This window comes from Chrysemys picta, chromosome 3 (assembly GCF_011386835.1).
Source record: "Chrysemys picta bellii isolate R12L10 chromosome 3, ASM1138683v2, whole genome shotgun sequence".
NCBI classification, from domain to species: Eukaryota; Metazoa; Chordata; order Testudines; family Emydidae; genus Chrysemys; species Chrysemys picta.
Window position 1 is genome coordinate 104,056,123 of NC_088793.1, and position 20,465 is coordinate 104,076,587.

At 40.2% G+C, this 20,465-nt stretch overlaps 1 protein-coding gene across 3 annotated transcripts in view; it reads left to right on the top strand.

The window, feature by feature from the left end:
* Positions 1–6,652: 6,652 nt before the first annotated feature.
* PDE7B (phosphodiesterase 7B) overlaps positions 6,653–20,465 on the top strand; it is a 253,289-nt gene continuing 239,476 nt past the window's right edge. For all 3 annotated transcript variants that reach the window (XM_005280320.5, XM_065588702.1, XM_042848187.2), the window contains exon 1: positions 6,653–7,035. In XM_005280320.5, coding sequence (XP_005280377.1) covers positions 7,015–7,035 — 21 coding nt within the window. In that variant the 5' untranslated portion in view covers positions 6,653–7,014. The remainder of the gene's footprint in view (positions 7,036–20,465) is intronic.

Consider the following 20,465-nt stretch of genomic DNA (forward strand, 5'->3'; position numbering starts at 1 on the left):
TGTTAAACAGTAGTCAAATTTGAATCAGCTCTTCCTGCAGTCAAAAAGGTAGTAACAGTGTTGATGTAATATACTCAGACTTATGTACAGCATTTGACTTGGTGCCATATGACCTTTTGATTAAAAAACTAGAAAGATAACATGGCACACAAGAAATAGATTGAAAGCTGGTTAATTGATAGATGTCAAAATGTAATTGAAAATGGGGAATCCTCATAGAATAGTTGTTTCTAGTGATGTCCCCCAGGGATAAATTCATGGCCGTATGCTAATTAAAATTTTAATGACTTAGAAGAAAACATAAAATCATCACTGAAAGTTTGTAGATGACACAAAAATGGGGGACAAGTAAATAATGAAAAGGTCGAGTCACTGATACTGAGCGATTTGGATCAGCTAGGTGCAAGAAAACAATACACGTTTAAATATAGCTAAATGTAAATGTAAATGTATGCATCTAGGAAGATATAATGTAGGCCATACTTACTTGATGGAGGACTTACTCTGAAAAGGATTTGGGGGGTCATGGTGGATAATCAGCTGAACGTGAGCTCCCCATTTGACACTGTGGCCAAAGGGGCTAATGCGATCCTTGGATGCATAAACAGAGGAATCTCAAGTAGGAGAGGTCATTTTACCTCTGTATTTGACAAGGGTGTGACCAGTGCTGGAATACTGTGTGCAGTTCTGGTGTCCACAGTTCAAAAAGAAGGTTGATAAATTGGGGGAGGATTCAGAGAAGAGCCATGAGAATGATTAAAGGATTAGAAAACATGCCTTGTAGCAATCGACTCAAGGAGCTCAAACTATTTAGCTTACCACAGAGAAGGGGAAGGGGTGGCTTGATTACAGTCTATACGTATCTACATGAAGAACAAATATTTGACAATGGGCTCTTCAATGTAGCAGAGAAAGGTATAATATGCTCCAATGACTGAAGTTGAAGCTAAACATGGAAATAAGGTGCACTCTTTTTAACTGTGAGAGTAATTAACCATAGGAACAACTTACCAAAGGTTGTGGTGGATTCTCAGTCACTGACAATTTTTAACTCAAAAATGGATATTTTTCTAATGATCTGCTCTAGGAATTATTTTGGGGAAGTTCTATGGCCTGTGTTCTACAGGAGGTCAGACTAGATGATCACAATGGTCCCTTCTAGCCTTGGAATCTATGAATAACTCATAAGACTGTATCCAAAAAACCGTTACAAAGACTGCAAAAAGAAAGTGAGAAAACAAGGGAGGAAAATATTTTAGTTTATTTATGTTGAAAATGAAAAACATTTTCATAGAAGGTTTTCTTTTCAACCCAGTAATGGCATATGCCTCTTACGATAATATTGTATACAACTTCTCAAGTATTTTTCCAAAACATTTACATGTGGGTTGGTTTGTGCAAAACAATATTTTGAATCATACAGCTCTATACCTCAGACATTAAAAAAGAAGGCTGTTGGATGGAGAATGTTGGTGTCTTTATGCTTCCTACCTTTCCTTATTGGATAGGAGACTCTTGGCTGAACAATCAAGTTAATACTTTTCCTGCAGTGGCATCTGACTTCTTGTATGATTCCACATGTGTTATGTTGAAAGCTGCTTTGAAGTTTGTCCTGCAGGATCATGTCTGTTTTGTTCTTCTGTTGTTACAACTTTCTTCTGGCACAGAGGAACTTTTTTTTTTAACTGACCTAAACTCCAGGAGCCAGTTAAAAGAATCCATTGATTGAAAATGAGCAGACAAACAAAATATGACCAGTGCAAATTAGGGATGCATGAACTTGGAGACATATCAAAGGTTGTGAAACAAGTGGAAGTATTTTAAAAAGTAAGCAAAGGAGATGTTCTTGGAATTCTGAAAAACAATTTTTTTAACTTGAGAACTTTCTTTGAAAATTGTCTTCTTTTTACAGGAAAGTTGCTTCCCCAAGGGACAATTCAAAGAAAGGAACAGATCAGAGTTAAGCAAAAAAATTCTCACCACCAGCCAAACCAAATGAAAGTTTTTCATTTTGCAGGTAGGCCAAACACAGCAGCAGCTCCAGGAACCAGCGCAGCAAGCGCGTGCCTGGGGCGACAAGCCGCGGGGGGTGGCCTGCCGGTCCCTGCGAGGGCAGCAATCAGGCAGCCTTCGGCAGCTTGCCTGCGGGAGGTCCGCCGGTCCCGTGGATTTGGCAGCAATTTGGCAGCGGGTACGCCGAAGCCGCGGGACCGGCGGACCTCCTGCAGGCAGGCCGAAGGCAGCCTGCCTGCTGTGCTTGGGGCGGCAAAAAAGCTAGAGCTGCCCCTGGCCAAACAGCAGACCTTTCACTTTTTGCCTTGAATTTTCGTGGGGTGAAGCAAAAGGCCACCTTTGGTAGCAGCTAAATGTTTTTGCGTGCAGTACGCTCATGAAGCAAAAATGACTCATTTCACAAAGCTCACTCTTTAAAAAAATGCCTTTGAATTGTGTGCTGGCTTGTTGAGACTGTCCGCAACAGTGCAGACTACTCAACACTGCTTTGCCAATGTATCTCCATCCTGGCCATCGGAGATTTGCCTCTACCTGCGTTAGGGGAGATCAGGCTCCATCCCCACCAGATCTGGGAAGCCTGACATTAAGACTGCAGATCAGTGACAATTGTGACTTTTTTGTGTGTTCCCCCTGGAATTGAACAGTGACCCCCTCCCATTCACCCCACAGAGGCAATTGGACAAGGATTCTTCAAAAAAAAAAAAGCATATATATAAAATAATTTTTCTATGTACAAATCAAATTGCTTTACAGATCTGGGCAATACCATTATCCCTATTTCATAGTGGGGAAAAACTAAGAAAGAGAGATGTTAGATGACTTGCCCTTTCAGTTACTCATAATTTTCTCAAACTAATACCATAAGATTTTAAATGTCCCAGTTCTGGTCTCTACTCAATCATTAATTTCGCTGGTAATTTGGAGCAACATCAGAGGAGTAGAGTAGCAGCTGTGTTAGTTTGTATCCGCAAAAAGAACAGGAGTACTTGTGGGACACCTTTAAATGGTGAGAAGCTTAAAAAAAAAAATTAAAATTATCCCAAGTGCCAGCACTTCAGGGAGAAACCTCCTTCTTGTCTCCCTTCAGCATGGTCATAGCACTTCAGAAGGGACTTTAAAAGTTCATCTTTACTTTAAAAAGTTGAATTGGGAGATCCTTCAATGCTCCCAAACTAGTTGAAGTAAAAATACAGTGTGTTGGTAATTCAGTGGACAGAGGGCATGATTTTGTCCCCCTCTATGTGCTGTGAGTTCTCTGCTCCTCTTTACTGGCCCTACTTGAGCTGTGGACTTAGCACCAACTCTCTAGTGCCTATGGCAAGTCCTCCTCATGACAAAGGGGGTCTGCAAATCAGTTCCGTGCCACTGAAAAGACCTGAGGCATTAGTACATCTCAGACTCTCCTATTTGCCTGTGGCACACAGCAGTTTAGTCTCTGGAGGGCTGTAATACTCAAGTCTAACCCAGGTTATTGCGCTCAGTGCAAGGGTAATTGGGTGGGATTTAGTGGCTTGTGATGTCGGTTAGACTAAACGACTTGCAAACAGTAGTGGGTATGTCCCCCCATAACCTACTGCACCCCAGACTGGCTATGATCAAAGGGAACCCCCACCTCAATTTATTATTATTGTGCATAATTTGCTCTCAGCTAGGTATAACAGAAAAAGGAGTAATGGTCTCAAGTTGCAGTTGGGGAGGTTTAGGTCGGATATTAGGAAAAACCTTTTCATTAGGAGGGTGGTGAAGCACTGGAATGGGTTACCTAGGGAGGTGGTAGAATCTCCTTCCTTAGAGGTTTTTAAGGTCAGGCTTGACAAAGCCCTGGCTGGGATGATTTAGTTGGGGATTGGTCCTGCTTTGAGCAGGGGGTTGGACTAGATGACCTCCTGAGGTCCCTTCCAACCCTGATATTCTATGATTCTATGATAACTTCTTGATGTTCTGTGCAGTATTTCACTAACTTCCCTCCCCAGCCCATAGTTCTAGTTTTAGAGTTGCTTGTTACCTACACAAGCAACAGGATTTCCCCCCTTGCCCCTCAATTCCTCCCCTCCACAGCTGGCTCTGCACAAAAGACACACAGAACCTCTGTTCCCTAAAACAGCTCCCCTCCTCAGATTGTCTCTGCTCAGAAGAAAGATGCATCCCAATCCTCCTAAATTGGCTGTGCTGAAGTAAGACAACACTCAGACCCTCAGTATCAGTGCTCTGAAATCAGGGGGGGGGAATTAAAATAAATTAAAAAAAATTTATTGATTGTGGAAATTAAACTCCAGAGTCGCTAAGAGAAAGCACCTACTGGCTGCTGGTGTTGGAGACTGTGTCATCCTGGGGAGCTTGTTGCGGTAGTATTTTACACAGGGTGTAGCATCTGTTGTTCCCCAAAATGAAAATCTATAAAAGAAAAATCAAAAGTCTATTGCTCATGAAGAACTTCTGAAGCAAGACTTTACTAGTGAGAAGGGAAGGGCAGGACTGATTCCCATAAAATAAGCAATATAAAAGAATGCATGTTCTAGCTGCAGAAGGGCTCAAGGTGAAACCCTTATCCAAAGGAATTATATGCTATAATCTCAGTCACCTAATGGGAGCAAGCCTGGCAAAGAATTCAAAATATTATGCAGGAAAGAATAACATGTCCTGTGAAAAACTCCTGACTAGAAACAAACCCACAAAGCCTGTGTTCAATTGATAGCTACAGCTTTACACTTGACAGATTCGGTTAGCTCCTGTGATGTTCTCCTTTCTAATGTAACAATATTGTTGGTGAGAAGACGCACACAGGAATATTGTTTCAATCATTCATTCAAAGAAAGGGTTTGTTAGCCTTAAATCCTGAATTACAATGAACAATCTAAGCAATTGTGCCTTGTGAATGTAGTGCCATAGGCTTTCAGTGAAGCCACTCCTGATTTAAATCAGCATGAGGGCATAACAACCTGTTGTATGGAGGAGCTAGATCAGTGGTTCTCAAACTTTTGTATTGGTGACCCCTTTCACATAGCAAGCTTCTGAATGCGACCCCCCTTATAAATTAAAAACACATCTTTATATATTTAACACCATTATAAATGCTGGAGGCAAAGCGGGGTTTGGGGTGGAGGCTGACAGCTGACCCTCCATGTAATAACCTCGCGACCCCCTGAGGGGTCCCGGCCCCCGTTTGAGAACCTTGAGCTAGATAGTTCACAGGATTATTAGTGGGCTACAGAGCTTTCCATCTCTACTTACTGCACTGAATTCAGTCCACCTGTGGAGTGAGTAAGAACTGTAACCATCAGTAATGTGCGGATGGGCATTAATCCCCTTCCACTTGAAATGTCTAGGTCACCAAAAAAAGATCAGACCCTCACAAACACAAAGGACAGTCTAATTAACATTTTTAGCAGAGGGACAAAAAATGTTTAGAGGTTGAACTATCTTCTCATTTCTTTAGGGCAGGGACCGCATGTCTTCCTTTGATTGTGTGTAATGCTTAGTGCAGTGGGACTCCTGATTTTGACTGGGGACCTCTGAGTGCTACTGTCATATTAATAGCATGTTTGAAAGCCATCAGTGGGATGCTGTAAAGAAGCTTGTGCTACTGATACCCCTGCTATGCCTGTTCTGTGGATCATTGATTGATTCATTCTCCAGGGCTATCAGTCCAACATCTTTCACCAGCACTACATTTACTTTAGAACTCAATGTAAAAACAAGCGTGCTTGGAGTGTGTGTGAGGGGGTGGGGGATTGGTGGGTTAATATGGCTATGCCATACACAGAAAAGCAAGCTTTCCTATTTGAAAAAATAAGCAAAAATAAAAAGATGAAAATGACTAAATTTTTGTTTTGAATGGGTTCTGTTTCTAATGCTGTGTTGCCCCTGTTAATTGGTCTTGATGACTGTTATCTGCCCTTGCCTTCTGCCTGAGTTGCACAATTCACATTTTGATTTATTATCTGGTCACAGAGGCTGCAGTAATAGGGAGCAGGGCTTCAGCGCAGCCCTCTGCTTTATAGCACTGGCCTTTGGTATGAAATAAAATAAGATGCCATGTAATGAATGTTCTGAAGCAGTGTTGTAATGTGGCTTAATGTGGCTGTGAATAGATGTGTTGGTGTACAGCCGCCCTCATATGAGAGAGCTGGCTGGGCTCTAATTTACTGGTAGAGCAGACGGTTGCCTAGAGCAGCAATACTTTATGATTATGATTCTGTTCTCTCTCTCTCTCTCTCCAGTTTTACACTGGTTTAATGCCATTGATTTTAGTGAAGTTCCACTCCCGATTTAAATCAGTGTGAGGGCAGAATTGGGCCCAATGCTCCATCTGAGACCCTGGTAGGACCATCTTCCACTGTGAAATGTCTTAAGTTCATTTAAGGGCACATAAATATATACATATGTACATTGCTCTTTCCCTGTTTTGCTTGGATATTTTGGATCTTTCTGGTACATCTGACTGCAAGTAATTTCCAAGTGAGACCCAGAACTGATAAAGTGTGGCTCTGGTGACTTTTGAGTGGGGTAGCCTGCCTAAATCACTGCCACATTCTTCCCATAGTAGTCCTTTAAAATTAATAGCACATGCAGAGGAAAAACTAAACCCTTTGACGTCACTCTTGAAATGAGGAAACATAAACAGAAAAGGCTCCACTCCAGTGAGCTGACAGTGCTGAAGCCGATTGGTCTGCTTTTCCTTGCTTGTGGCAGTTGACAGCACCTCCCAGCCGTGCACGGCCTTCTGCTTGCTAACACAGTCAGTCAGACTGCAGCAAGCTCAGCTCTATCCCAGCACTTGCCTGGGAGAAAAGTGCCCTCTCTAGTAGAGAGTCGCTGATCCTTTTGGCTTGTTGGGTTTATTTGGGTTTTCCCCCCCACCTTTAGTTGCTGTTGTTACTTAATTATATCCCTAATCCTGGATGCAGTTGCTGGATTCTTCAGTACAAGTCTTCATGAACAAGCTGCACCGCTTAGAGATTTCACGGCATTCAAAGGTCACAGAACTGCCACTATGGTTAAATGTCTTGTTTAATGGTTGAGGTATGTACAGCAAATCTAAAAGAGGCAGCATGATTTTTTTTATTATTATTTTTTTTAAGGAGGAACTATAATTGCAAAGTGGGGGAGGGAGATAATACTTTTATTTAGAGAAAATGATTTTTTTTATTAGTGATTGTTACTACAGCAACCGGCTTTTGAATTTCCTCCCTTTTTCTTCAAACCAGCGGGACGTTTTAACTTGTGTTAATTTAACCCTTTGAGGGCAAGAGAAAATGAAAGAGAGGTTCTGTCATTGTGGCACTTTATGACCCTCACTGAGGAAAGTGAGATTGTTTTTCCTGTCTGCTGTCCTCAGTCCTACATTTCAATGGCATGAGCAAGACCTTGCAGTTGGTTCACTTTAGTTGGATGAGGGGGCTGAAAAGGAGGACTCAGTCTGTCCCTTGAGGGTGTTTTTGAGTTGGCTTGAGACGAGAGTGGGGGGGGTTGGGGACAAATAAATGGAGCAGTGAAATATATATTCTTTGGGAGTACATGTTCCACTTCATTTTATTTCTACATGCTTAGGATGCTTTACTTGCTCTGGGTTTAAAAGTCACAAGTGGAAATGAAGCTCCTGCTTTAACTTATATGCAGAAATGGGGGCAGGGGAAATTGCTTGTGTTCTGTCATCGCCACTTTTCAGATCGCTGTTGCCAGCTAGCTAGAGAAGTGGAAATTTAATTAGAAACTGAACTAACGCAACCTGATGGCTATTTAATGACTTATAGGTTCAATTAATCTTTGGGCAGCCTGTGGTCAAACTTGAATGACTATTGCAGCATTACAGTGAACGGTATGTGCTGCAGGAAACGAGAGCAACAGCTAACATAAAACTAACATTGTTTTCAGGAGTGTGATTCTAGCATGCAAGAGGAGGAGTCACTTAACCAAGGAGCTCTTGTGTGTTTAAAAAAAAAAAAAATCCTGTCCAAACAGTCAATCTCTGTTGCTAGTTAAATTAAAATGCAGAGTAAATCTATATTCTTTTGTCAGGTCATTGGTAGTAATCTTCAGGTTTTCTCAAGTTATGGAATGGAAGATCATATCAGCCTCTTTGACAATGTTACTGTGTATACAAAAGCTTTTTCTTAATTTCACTAAAAGTACATCTTTTACAATCCGGTCATATAACCAGAAACATCAGTTGAGAACTAGTAGCTCATATAGTGCACTTCAAAGGACTAAGAAAAAAATTAACTGTGCTAGTCTCAAATGCACCAGCTTAAGGACTGCAAAAATATTAGCTCTGAAATGCAGAGGATGTGCTATGTGCTGTGAATGGACAATTGCTATTCTGCAGTGCCTAGTGGGAAAACAAGGACTTTGTGTATTGCAAATGCATAACTGCAGCTCCTCCATTTCCTTTGCTGTATCTTCACTGATGGCTGCAGGAACAAAGAAGGCTGTCATTAATAAACTCTTTAATGCCACATCTCTTTTGAGATGCTGAAGCATCCTTTTTTCCATATCAACCAGCCACCAAAAGTCAAGTGTTACTAGATGAACTGTTACTCTTCCACCACCCCAAAGCTTCAGAAAGCCAAAGCACTATTTCTCCAGGCTAATATTGGGGGAGAGGGAGGCTAGCAAAGTGTAAAATGTGTAGTATAGAATTAAACTGGTTGGTTGAGAGAGAGAGGGTGTGTGGGTGGAAGGGGAGAGTCTGAGAATTCTATAAGAAATAGAAAAGTCTCACCTGTCTAAACTACATGAAGAACCCTGGGTCCCCAGGAAGCCATATGCAATGCATCAGTTTGTAATAATTTTATAAATAGGGTAAATTACTTGCTGCTTTTTATAAGACTTTTCCAGCAGGTCTTAATTTTAGTTTATGAAGAAGTGTTAACTACCACCGCATTTTGTGGCACTGTACACGCAGTAGGGCTAATGACAAAGCAGGTAAAGTGCATTTCACGCAAACAGATGAGTCTGTCACTGAATCTTGTCAATCAAGGCCTAGTTTGGTTAAGGTGCTTCCTCTGAGCATTCTGAATATAGCAGCAAAAACAAGATGAAGACTCAAAACTAAACTTTCGCGTGACGTATAAAGCTGGCTGCCACGTGCAGGCACGTTGCCCAGTGAACAAGTTCCAAGAAGAGAGTGAGCGCTAAAAAGTTTTAAGTCACGGGAAAGGCAATTAATTATTATGAGGTTGATTGAATAGGTTGGGCGAGATTAGCACTGGTGTGACTGCAGTGATTTCAGTAGAGTTGGGGCTGAGTACACCAGGACTGAATTTGATCCAATGTGTCAAAGATCAGTGCTACAATGTGAAATTTTGAATCCTGTAAACCTGGCATATAAAATATACTGCATGATGGCAGCTGCTTCCTCCCCTAACACCCCCCAAACTTAGATGCCTTTCCCTTGTGAAGCACAGCCCTTGATTTGCCCTTACCATAGCTTTGGCTAGGTTATTGAAGCAGACTGACTTTCCAGTATTGTCATCTCAGTTATGAAATATAAAGGAGACATTTAATAGTGTGTGGTTCCCTTTCTCCACCCCTAGGTTCTTCTACTAATGTTTAAAAAATACTGTAAGAATAAACAATCTGAAAATTTCCTTTCCTGATATTTGAGTATAGTTATACTGTCATTTCGACTCTAACTTGGAAAACTCTTTCTGGACTTATAATTTCCTATACAGCTAGAATTGTAGAACAGATGTACCAGTTATTAACCACATCATTACTGTCAATGGGTCAAAACCTGAGACCTGTTTATAAGACTCATAAGATTGCCTTGTAAATGGGCTATGCACCTGGCCAGTAGATCCTGAGCATGGTTGTGCTCAGGGAAAAATGAGGGCTTGATGCTGAGCCACTTGGGGTTGATAGTCAGGGACCTCATGTCAATGAGGCCTCTGAGTAACTCACTGTGTATCCTGGTTCCTCTTTCTTCCCTTGTTGTTTCCATGGAAGTTTCTGCAGCCCTCCATATGATTGCCATATGAGATGGGGGAGTTGGGGTCCTTAATGTGTTTTAGAACAAAATGAGTTATTTTATGTGGGCATGATAAGATCTTTCTTTCCACTTTCCAATCCCTGGGGGGTGGAGTGAGGGATCACTGTCCCCCACTCCCCAAGGCCCAGAGGGGTCTACCATAGTAGACTATGGTCAAGCCAACTAGCTTCAGCCAACTCTCTGCTAGAGAACAGAACAGTAACCAAATCCTAGTGAGCCTAATCCTACCTATCACACCAGGAGACATACTAGAAAACTTTAGGTTCATAAGGGCAATGATAAGCAACAAGGCTCATCCGTCTAGTGCTAAAGCTTTTGTTTTCCCTTTTTAATTCAGAGGTGACAAAGAATTTGATATGAAATATTTTAACCTATCAAAGGAGTGGCAGTTCTCCTCTGAGCATGCAAAAAGTGGATTCTGAAATACTATGTGTGTAGTTTTACTCTGCAAACTGTGCTTATAGGCTATCACTTCATTCTCCAGATTGGTGTCATAGGATCATAGAACCGTGTGATTCTGAAGGGACCACAAGCGTCATCTAGTCTAATGCCCTGCCAAGATGCAGGATTCATTGTGTCTAAACCATCCAAGACAGATGGCTATCCAGCCTCCTTTTGAAAACATCCAGTGAAGGAGCTTTCATGACCTCCCTAAGCAGTTTGTACTCCTATGAGGGAGTAAATGTTGAGCGTTATGCTCAGGGAATTAGATTAATTTGGTTCAGGGGTTGAATTTGGTCCACACTGTTGAAAATATGTCTGTTAGCATAATAATACTTAGCTCAAATAACATGACTTTATTTGATAGTTAATAGTGTAGAATCATCATGAGGACAAGCAATGTTACAGATTTGTCAACCCTATGCAAGCTTAAAGCTTCAGCATTCTGTAAAATTGCTTCTTAGCTTTAGAAATTTTATTCAGCTGATTCAAAGAAAAGTAAATTGGTAATTTAGCTAGGATGTGATATTAATGATACTGAGCAGGGATGCAGTGCTTTTTTATCCATAGATATTTCAAAGTGTTTCATGGAGTTGAGTAAGCATTTTACCCCCCATTTTATACATGGTGGAACTGAGAAATTGAGGCTCAGATTTTCAAAAGTGGCCTCAAACTTTTAGTGCCTGGTTGTTTGTATGTTTTTTTCTGTGCCTACCTTGAGATACTTTGTATCTAAGCATCTAAGGATGGACAGCCAAAAACTGAGGCATCAAAAGCTAGAGGCCATTTTTATAAGTTTGGCACTGAATATTTTGCCCCTTGTTCCACAGTGCATCAGTGGGAGATTAAAAAATAAAATTCAGGTCTCCTGACACAGTGCCCTAATTTATTATATGATATTTATGAACTTTTGATTCTATCTGAATTGTAAACAAGGCCAGTTTCCTTTGAACTGTTTTGTTCGGAAGTCCTTTTTTTATGTCATGCTGTAAATTGTTTGGAACATTGTTCAGTTTTATTTTGTCTTACGCTTTGTATTCCAGTAGCACCCAAAAGCCCAAATCAAAAAACATATTAAACTCCCCAAACCTATATTTTGTCTATCTCTTTCATGAAACTGGGATTCAGCACGTGGATTGCTGGGGTTCAGAGTTCAGGGCCCGCAAGTGAGCAGCTGTTCTGTATCCTGAACAACGTATAGCTCATATACTGACATTGTGAAGTAAACACGCAGAGCCAAATACAGACCTAGTGTAAGGGAGTGAATTCCATTGAAGTCAGGCTCATGTTGCAAAATAGTAGCTTGAAAAAACAGTGACAGTCCTCAAAACCCAGTGACCAAATGATCTGGTGGTGCTATTTCATGTACTATATAACATGAGAGATGCTGTCCTTAGACACTGAGGTTGAGAAACCCCTATGAACAGAATATTTTTTCTCAGGATATGAATAATCTGTTCATGTCATGTTTTATTACATAGTCTTGAACTGATTATAATAAACTCGTCAAAGGAGTCAGCGCTCTGAGTCAGGTCTTATTCCATCCTTCCTCCCAGTGGGAGTTTTGCCCGAGTAAGGGTTGATGAGGATGCAGGGCTTAGCTTGTTTACGTACAAAACAAGAGTGTACTTAGCACTACTGCAATATGGCATTCTGAACAGATAGGCTTGCAGGTGGGTGACATCCACTCAGATTAGACAACCAGGTTGCCTGGGCAGATAAACAAAGTGGATAGTCTCTCCTAATTAAGGGGGTGCTGGGGGCTCTGTTGCTTGCACAGAGGTAAGTAAATTCACATTTCATGTACAGAAGAATCGTCTATTTCTTATCTGGCAAAAACTAGCAGATTATTTTCCCTTTCTTTAAGTAGGTTCTTATGTTAGGAATAGGAAACCAATATTTAAAAGGAGAGAGCTAAGGTGCTATTGTCTATTTATTAGTAGATTTATATTAGTCACAAAAATATTCCTGGACATATAATATCCAAAATAACTTGGGCTGTCAATTAATTGCAGTTAACTCATGCAATTAACTCAAAAAATTAATTGTGATTAATCACAGTTTTAATCGCACTGTTAAACAATAGAATACCAATTGAAATTTATTAAATATTTTGGGATTTTTTTCTACATTTTCATATATATTGTATTCTGTGTTGTAATTGAAATCAAAGTGTATATTATTTTTATTACAAATATTTGCACTGTAAAAATGATAAACAAAAGAAATAGTATTTTTCAATTTGCCTCATACAAGTACTGTAGGGCAAGCTTTGGCATGAAAGTGTAACTTACAAATGTATATATTTTTTTTGGTTACATAACTGCACTCAAAAACAAAGCAGTGTAAAACTTCAGAGCCTACAAGTCCATTCAGTCCTACTTCTTGTTCAGCCAATCGCTAAGACAATAAGTTTGTTTACATTTACAGGAGGTAATGCCCACTTCTTTTTTACAATGTCACCAGAAAATGAGTACAGGCGTTCGCATGGGACTTTTGCAGCCTGCATTGCAAGGTATTTACATACCAGATATGTTAAACATTCGTATGCCCCTTCATGCTTTGGCCACCATTCCAGAGGACATGCTTCCATGCTGATGACGCTCATTTAAAAAAAATGCGTTAATTAAATTTGTGACTGAACTCCTTGGGGGAGAATTGTATGTCGCCTGCTCTGTTTTACCCGCATTCTGCCATATATTTCATGTTATAGCAGTCTCAGATGATGACTCAGCACATCATTCATTTTAAGAACACTTTCACTGCAGATTTGACAAAACTCAGAGAAGTTGCCAATGTGAGATTTCTAAAGATAGCTACAGCACTCGCCCCAAGGTTTAAGAATCTGAAGTGTCTTCCAAAATCTGAGAGGGACAAGGTGTGGAACATGCTTTCAGAAGTCTTAAAAGAGCAATACTCTGATGCAGAAACTACGTAACCCGAACCACCAAAAAGAAAATCAACCTTCTGCTGGTGGCATCTGACTCAGATTATGAAAATGAACATGCATTGGTCCGCACTGCTTTGGATCGTTATCAAGCAGAATCTGTCATCATCACGGACGCATGTCCTCTGGAATGGTGGATGAAGCATGAAGGGACATATGAATCTTTAGCGCATGTGGCTTACAAATATCTTGCAACGTCGGCTGCAACAGTGCCATGCGAACACCTGTTCTCACTTTCAGGTGACATTGTAAATGAGAAGCAGACAACATTATCTCCTGCAAAATGTAAACAAACTTGTTTGTCTGTGCAAATGGCTGAACAAGAAGTAGGACTGAGTGGACTTGCAGGCTCTAAAGTTTCACATTGTTTCATTTTTGAATGTGGTTATTTTTTTGTACATAATTCTACATTTGTAAGTTCAACTTTCATGATAAGAGATTGCACTACAGTACTTGTGTTAGGTGAATTGTAAAATACTTTTTCTTTTGTTTTTTACAGTGCAAATATTTGTAATCAAAAATAAAGTGAGCACTGTACACTTTGTATTCTGTGTTGTAATTGAAATCAATATATTTGAAAATGTAGAAAACATCTGAATATATTTAAATAAATGGTATTCTATTATTGTTTAACAGTGTGATTAATTGTGATTAATTTTTTAATGGCTTAACAGCCCTATTAATAACCAATTAATCAAACCTCACTCTGGTGTCTGTTAACCGTATTAGGTGAGACCAAGCAGAGAGTCTCCAGTAAAACTCAATGGGTCAAAGCCAGTCCTTGAAGTCTCCATAGTGGTGTTCCTCTTGGAAGCATAAACACACTTTGAGGGAGGAGCCTCCCGCGGGGCATCTGTTAAGCATTTATACATCTGTCCAAGTTCTTGCCACTGCTCAGGGCTGAGTCTGTGATTCCACCTGCCCCTAGATTTCAGGGAGGAGATATTGCTGATAGCCATTGCCTTCCTAAGGGGGGAGTGTAAGGCAGATTCCCTCTGGCTGAATGGCCAGCATCCCAGAGTACCTCATAGGAATGTACTCCTTTAAAGTATAATAAAGATGCTTTGGCTGCAGGACAGTTTGGGGACAACACTGGACTGCCGTATAATCACCATTGTTCCTTATACCCCAACCCCAGGAATCACTCCCTTTTCTAAAAGAGGGGGGCTCTACTCTAGTATTTGTTACTTTCTTCATTCCACACCCCCCCGCATGCAGCACATGTATAGGGGTTATTGAAAATGTAGGGTTTTCATTTTTTTAAATTTTCAAATAAGAGATGGCAAGGGCTTCATTAGTCTCTGCGGGCCTAACCCATTGAAAGAGGGATGGGATCCCAGAAGGTTGTTTCTTTGATGCTGTTGGAAGCATATTTGCATGAGATCCCTACCCTCCCAAACACCTTGCTCCCATGCAGAGGGTTTAGGTCTCCTGGCTTCATCCCAGAGCTAGATCCCAGGGAACAGGGTCCCCTCTCTATTTTCCACAGAGGAAGAGCTTCAGGATCTAGCAGAGAATCAGGAAGGAGCCACAGGTGCCTCTGCATCTAGGACCCCGGCCACTGCCATTGAATATCGGCACCATCTGATTGTCTGTTTTATGTTTTTCTTTTAATCTCCATAGTACAAAGCCAGCTCTTGCACTCCACTCTAAATCTATGAGCTGGCCAGGCTGGAATGAAAGCATATTTAGTATGGGGGCAGCTCTGGGAGATGGGGGATTCTAAGGGTCCTGGACTGGTAGGGAGATGAGAAAGGGATCCATACCATCACCTTGGAGAGCAGAGCCAGTGCTAAGCTTAAGCAGACTAAGCAATTGTTAGGGTCCTGAGCAACTCAAGGGGGTTCTTATTTGCTTATTATAAGAACTTGCCTGTTTTAGTTCTTAGGGGAGCAAAAATATTCCTGCATAGGGCCCCCAATGAGCTAACACTGGCTCTCTTGGAGAGGGCCTATGTCTGCTCTGTGTTCCGTGAGTCACCTGGCCTGCTCTTGGGTTTGTGATAATTGGTAAATAATAGGTGTTGAAAAGAGACTCTCATGCCCCATCCTGCTTCATACCATGGCTCAAGCCTTGACTCAGTATAATTCATTCATAGTCATTTCTGTTTCACTCATTGCTATAATATCAGAGCTTCTATTAATAGTAGTGGTCAAGTGGTGACAGAACCTCTACCATACATTTAAATAATCTGATAGCTTCTAGTTCTTGCTATATGGTAATCTGATGTCTATATGAAAGCCAATGAAACTTCCCCTCAAACAGTGACTGAAGCGGATTGAATAAGGTGAGAGAGCTGGCAAGGCATCAGCCAAAGAGAAGTGGGGAGCTATGGTGAGGGAGCATTGTTTACCCAAGCCATGGAGGGGGAGCGGTGATTAAAATTTTTCTCATCCCTCATTATCTTCGTCTGAGTAATCATAGTGCTTTTAAAATGGTCATTTAAAACTGGATTAGACAAAGTAGATGAAAATATACTGTAGTTGTGTACTGAAAGAGGGACTTAATGTCTTTTTCCATTGCTGAATTCTAAGATTCCATGATTTAAAAAAAAAAATTCTAACTGTCCATAATAAATGCTTGGAAACATGAAACTGAAATGTATTTCTTTAACAAACATTTTCCTTGTGTGCACAGTTGCTTTGTTACTATAGAGCTGCTGATCTGTTTTGTAAAGAAGAGACCTGAAGCATTTAAAAGAATAATTAAACATTAAGAATCACATTGGTCCAGATTCTCCGAAGGTGTAAATGAGTATGGTTCTGTGACATTTTTGGGTGCAACCCAGACCAGTAAGGGGTTGGGTCACAACCTGCCCTGCAACTCTGGGTACCTTGAATGCTCTGCTGCTGTGACTCACAGCCCTGACACAAACAGCCAGCTGACAAGCATGCAGGTCACATGCTGGCTTCCACCGTCCAGCTACTTTTTACAGGGTGACCCTAATACCCTCCAGTCCCAATTTTTCCCCAGACTGTCTCCCTGCAATGACCAGGCCTCTCACTGAGCACTTACAGAAGTCACTAAGTTTGTTGCTCCTTTAAAGAGACATTACACTGCACTCATTAATAGAACTAGGCTTTGACAAACACTCTTATTTCAATCCGTGCATTGAACTGGTTTATAGTAAAAGTAAAACCAGTTTATTTAACAAAAGGACATAGGAGTAAGTGATACCAAGTATAAGGAATAAAGATAGAAAAGGTTACAAGCAAACAAAAGTAAAAATACACTTCTAAGACTAAAACTTAATTTCAGCCAGGTACAATCTTTGCCTATGCAGATTTCTCATCTAAACACAGTTTCCAGAGACTTCAAGTTAGCAGGCTGATAATAGCCCACCTTAACTAATTACCCTCGTTATAGTCAGTATGGCAACACCTATTTTTTCATTTCCTCTGTGTATATATATCTTCCTACTATATTTTCCACTGCATGCATCCGATGAAATGGGTTTTAGCCCAGGAAAGCTTATGCTCAAATAAACTTTTTAGTCTCTAAGGTGCCACAAGTACTTCTCGTTCTTCTTGCTGATACAGACTAACACAGCTACCACTCTGAAACCTGTAACCTTTAACAGTGTCTGTTTCATACAATGTTTTCAACAACTTCATCAGTGTTGCTGTACCATCTGGCTTCTTGATGGCTCCACGGAATCTGTGGCACACTCCTATCTCTTCCCCCACTCTATAAACATCCCCTTCACTCCCCCGCAAAGAAAACGGTTGTCACCAGAATATGTTATTTCATATGGTATTTATTGTGAAGCTGTGATTTTCAGTAATATAGCCCCAGATGTGCTAGCTTCTGCAAAAACGTTCTGTGCACTTTTGGTAAAGGTAGGGTGACCAGATGTCCCGATTTTATAGGGACAGTCCCGATTTTTGGGTCTTTTTCTTATATAGGCTCCTATTACCCCCCACCCCTGTCCCGATTTTTCACATTTGCTGTCTGGTCACCCTAGGTAAAGGAAGCTGATTCTTTTCCATAATGTTAACAGTTCTACCCATGTAGCTGTTTTATGTTTAAAAAGCTAATGGATGAAAGGAAAATGGTCACCTTGTTTAGGCCCTGTAATAAATGAAAGGGGGGGGAGCCCCCGTTTATGAACACCCAGCCAGCCAGTTAGCTCCCTTGGTGTCTGTTCTCTGCTGGGCTACCCCTCTCCCCCGCTTCATTTATTACAGGCCCAAAAATGTTCTGGACCCTAAAGGAGAATCCTGTTAATAGAATATGACTATAGCATTCTATCTCAGATATCTACCTTCTTTAATGGGAAAATACAGGAAATCCAGTGCATCAGACAATTACACATAAAGGTGTGACATAGTGTATATATATAGTACATTACGTGTTAACTGTATATTGCTCAGGATTTAATCTATATATTAATATCAGAGCTGATAGCACTGCCTATAGTTTAGGCATTTCCTAACTTTCGACTGATTGACTTAGCAGCCTTAACGTTCTTTTAACATTTTCTTGGATGTAATATGTAGCATATATATACACACACACACAGACATGGTACATTATTGCATGTTGCATTTGACTTACTGTACGTCCTTTTAAAGAACGTATATTTTGAAGTTTTCATAGGTTAACAGTTATCAGTCTAAACCTTTTAAAGGTGTGATACTAATCTATTAACTGTGAAATTAGGACAGTCAACCAGATTTTGCTATCATTTACACTAGTGTAATCTAGAGTAAATCCACTGAAGATTTTAAATCAAGTTATTCTGGATTTTTATTGATGTGATTCACAAGAGAATCTGGCCCATTGTATAGCTTAGCTCCATCTTTTTTTGTTTTTAAACTTTCATGGACAGATTTTTTAAAAAGCTCAGCAGCACCTTACAGCTCCCTGGTAGGCACCTGAATTCGTGACCAGGCTTTCAAAAGAGATGAACTGTACTGTAGGCACTTGTATGGAGAGACTGATTTTCAAAACGGCTCAGCCCCCAACAGATCTCATTGTGCTCATGGGAGCTGCTGGGTGCAGAACACTTTTGACAATCTGGCCACTTCATCTGTGTGCCTAAAGAGGGAGCTGAGCTCTTTTGAAAATCTGGCCCCAATTGTGAATGCTGAAAATCTGGCCTTGAAAGTTTCATTTGAAAATTTAGTATAGATCTTTGCTTCTGCAGAGCCTGAACTGGAGGATTATGTAGGTTTCATTGGTCTCTTATGCCACTATACACTGTGGTTTAGAAGAGAGCTCCCAACTCCTCTCTTACTGAACAGTACTTTGTTTTTTTTCTTGAAAATAAATGAAAATATAAATAAAGGTCAACGTTTTATTTTTAATAACTTACAGTTCTACAATGGATTTCTTTTTTTACGCATATATATTCCTTTTGAGAAATTCTGACTCTAGCTTGCTTTACCAGCTTGTTTCTTTGAGTTCAGATTTCTTTGCAGTGGTTGCAGTTTTGTCATCTCTGAGAGAAACCACTGTTTTAAAAAAGGCTTTACCACCAACCAAAGGTGGACTCTTTCTCCTCTCACCCTTTCCCCCAAAACCTAGCCTTTAAAGGCTTGTCCACACCAGGAAATAGGCAGGATAGGGGAGCTCTTCCTTTTTTAAAGCATGATAGTTAGGATATTTTAAAATTCTAGCATAGATGGGGCAAGTTGTAGTTTTAACACATCAGCTGGTCGAGGTGAGCTCTAGTGAGGAACCTATAATTCACCTTGACCAGTTAGTGTGCTAAAACTACAACTTGCCTTGTCTATACTGGGATTTTAAAATATACTATCACTTGTTATCTAACATATATTTTTAAAGAAAATCTTTTCTCATAATAATAATAATAATTAGCAAAGCTATCAAATTTCCTAACACAGTGGAGCATAAATGATCAATTTAGTGTCACTCCTCTGTGAGCATTATGATTACATTGTGATAAATGATGAAAAATAATTCACAACAAAACAAAACAAGCCAACCCAAAATAACAACTTATTGTACTTTTAACATATAAGAAACAGCTAGCAGAGAAACCAATGAAAAACCCCAAATTACTACCTCACTATTCTGTAATTGTCATCTCTTGATAGTGCTTTGACAATTGACTCTCTTCACCTCAGGCTCTGTGGGAAACCTTCAGAAGTGTTTGAGCTACTGAAATCTTGCAGACATCTTTTAAACGATTGTATTTAAACATGAATTTCTCCTTTCTGACTCTACCTTTCCCCTGCCCACCTTTTTTTTCTGGCTAGAACACTTGTCTAAAAATTACCTTTTCACCACACTGATTTATAGGTTTTGGCATGGGAGCTAATGCTGTTTCTCATAGCAGTAGACAGAAAATTAGTTGCAATGTGATGTTAACAACTTTCTTCATTACCTAAATTGTTTTACACTTTATTAAGTTCAAAACAAGCAGGTCTAATGCCTTTGAACAAAACATGCAGCTCTTGTTTGTGTTGCACACATACCAAGTGGCAGTTAATTTCAAAAACACCATTATGACCAAGGCTCTGTGGCAAACTGGACCTGACTTCTGTGGAGAAGTTTCTGATTCTGTGTTACTCTGATAGAGCAGACTGAAAATTCTGTGACAGCTTCATTGAAATTTTTTAAATGGAGGCTCTTAATAAATCAAATGTGACTGTCACAATCAGCACAGTCTTTCTTGTGGTGTTTATTTTGACATTAAAAATCAATATATTTTATGCTGTCCCCCTGCCCCCAGTGTGCCCCAGATTTTTGTACTGACAACAAGTGACTGGATTGTTGACATTGATGAAGGAAGCTGGCACTTTTGATAGTTGGGTAGGAGATAGTTTGGGTTTTTGACAACAGAGGAGTTCTGGGAAACAGTTTGAGAATGTGGCAGGATCCCATTCACTAGTTGTTTCTGCTAAAATCATCAGCAGTGATATAGTTAACAATATTGCCATTTAAAATGTCTCCATTAGGTTTCAGAGTAAACAACTCAGTGAGTGTGCAAGTGGCTTGTTAGAGTGGAGCTCTTCCTCATTTTTCTGCTTCTTCTTATAAATTCCTCCCAATTACCCATTAGCCCTTCTGGATTAGAAACTGGAGTTTTATCCTATTAGAAAGTCA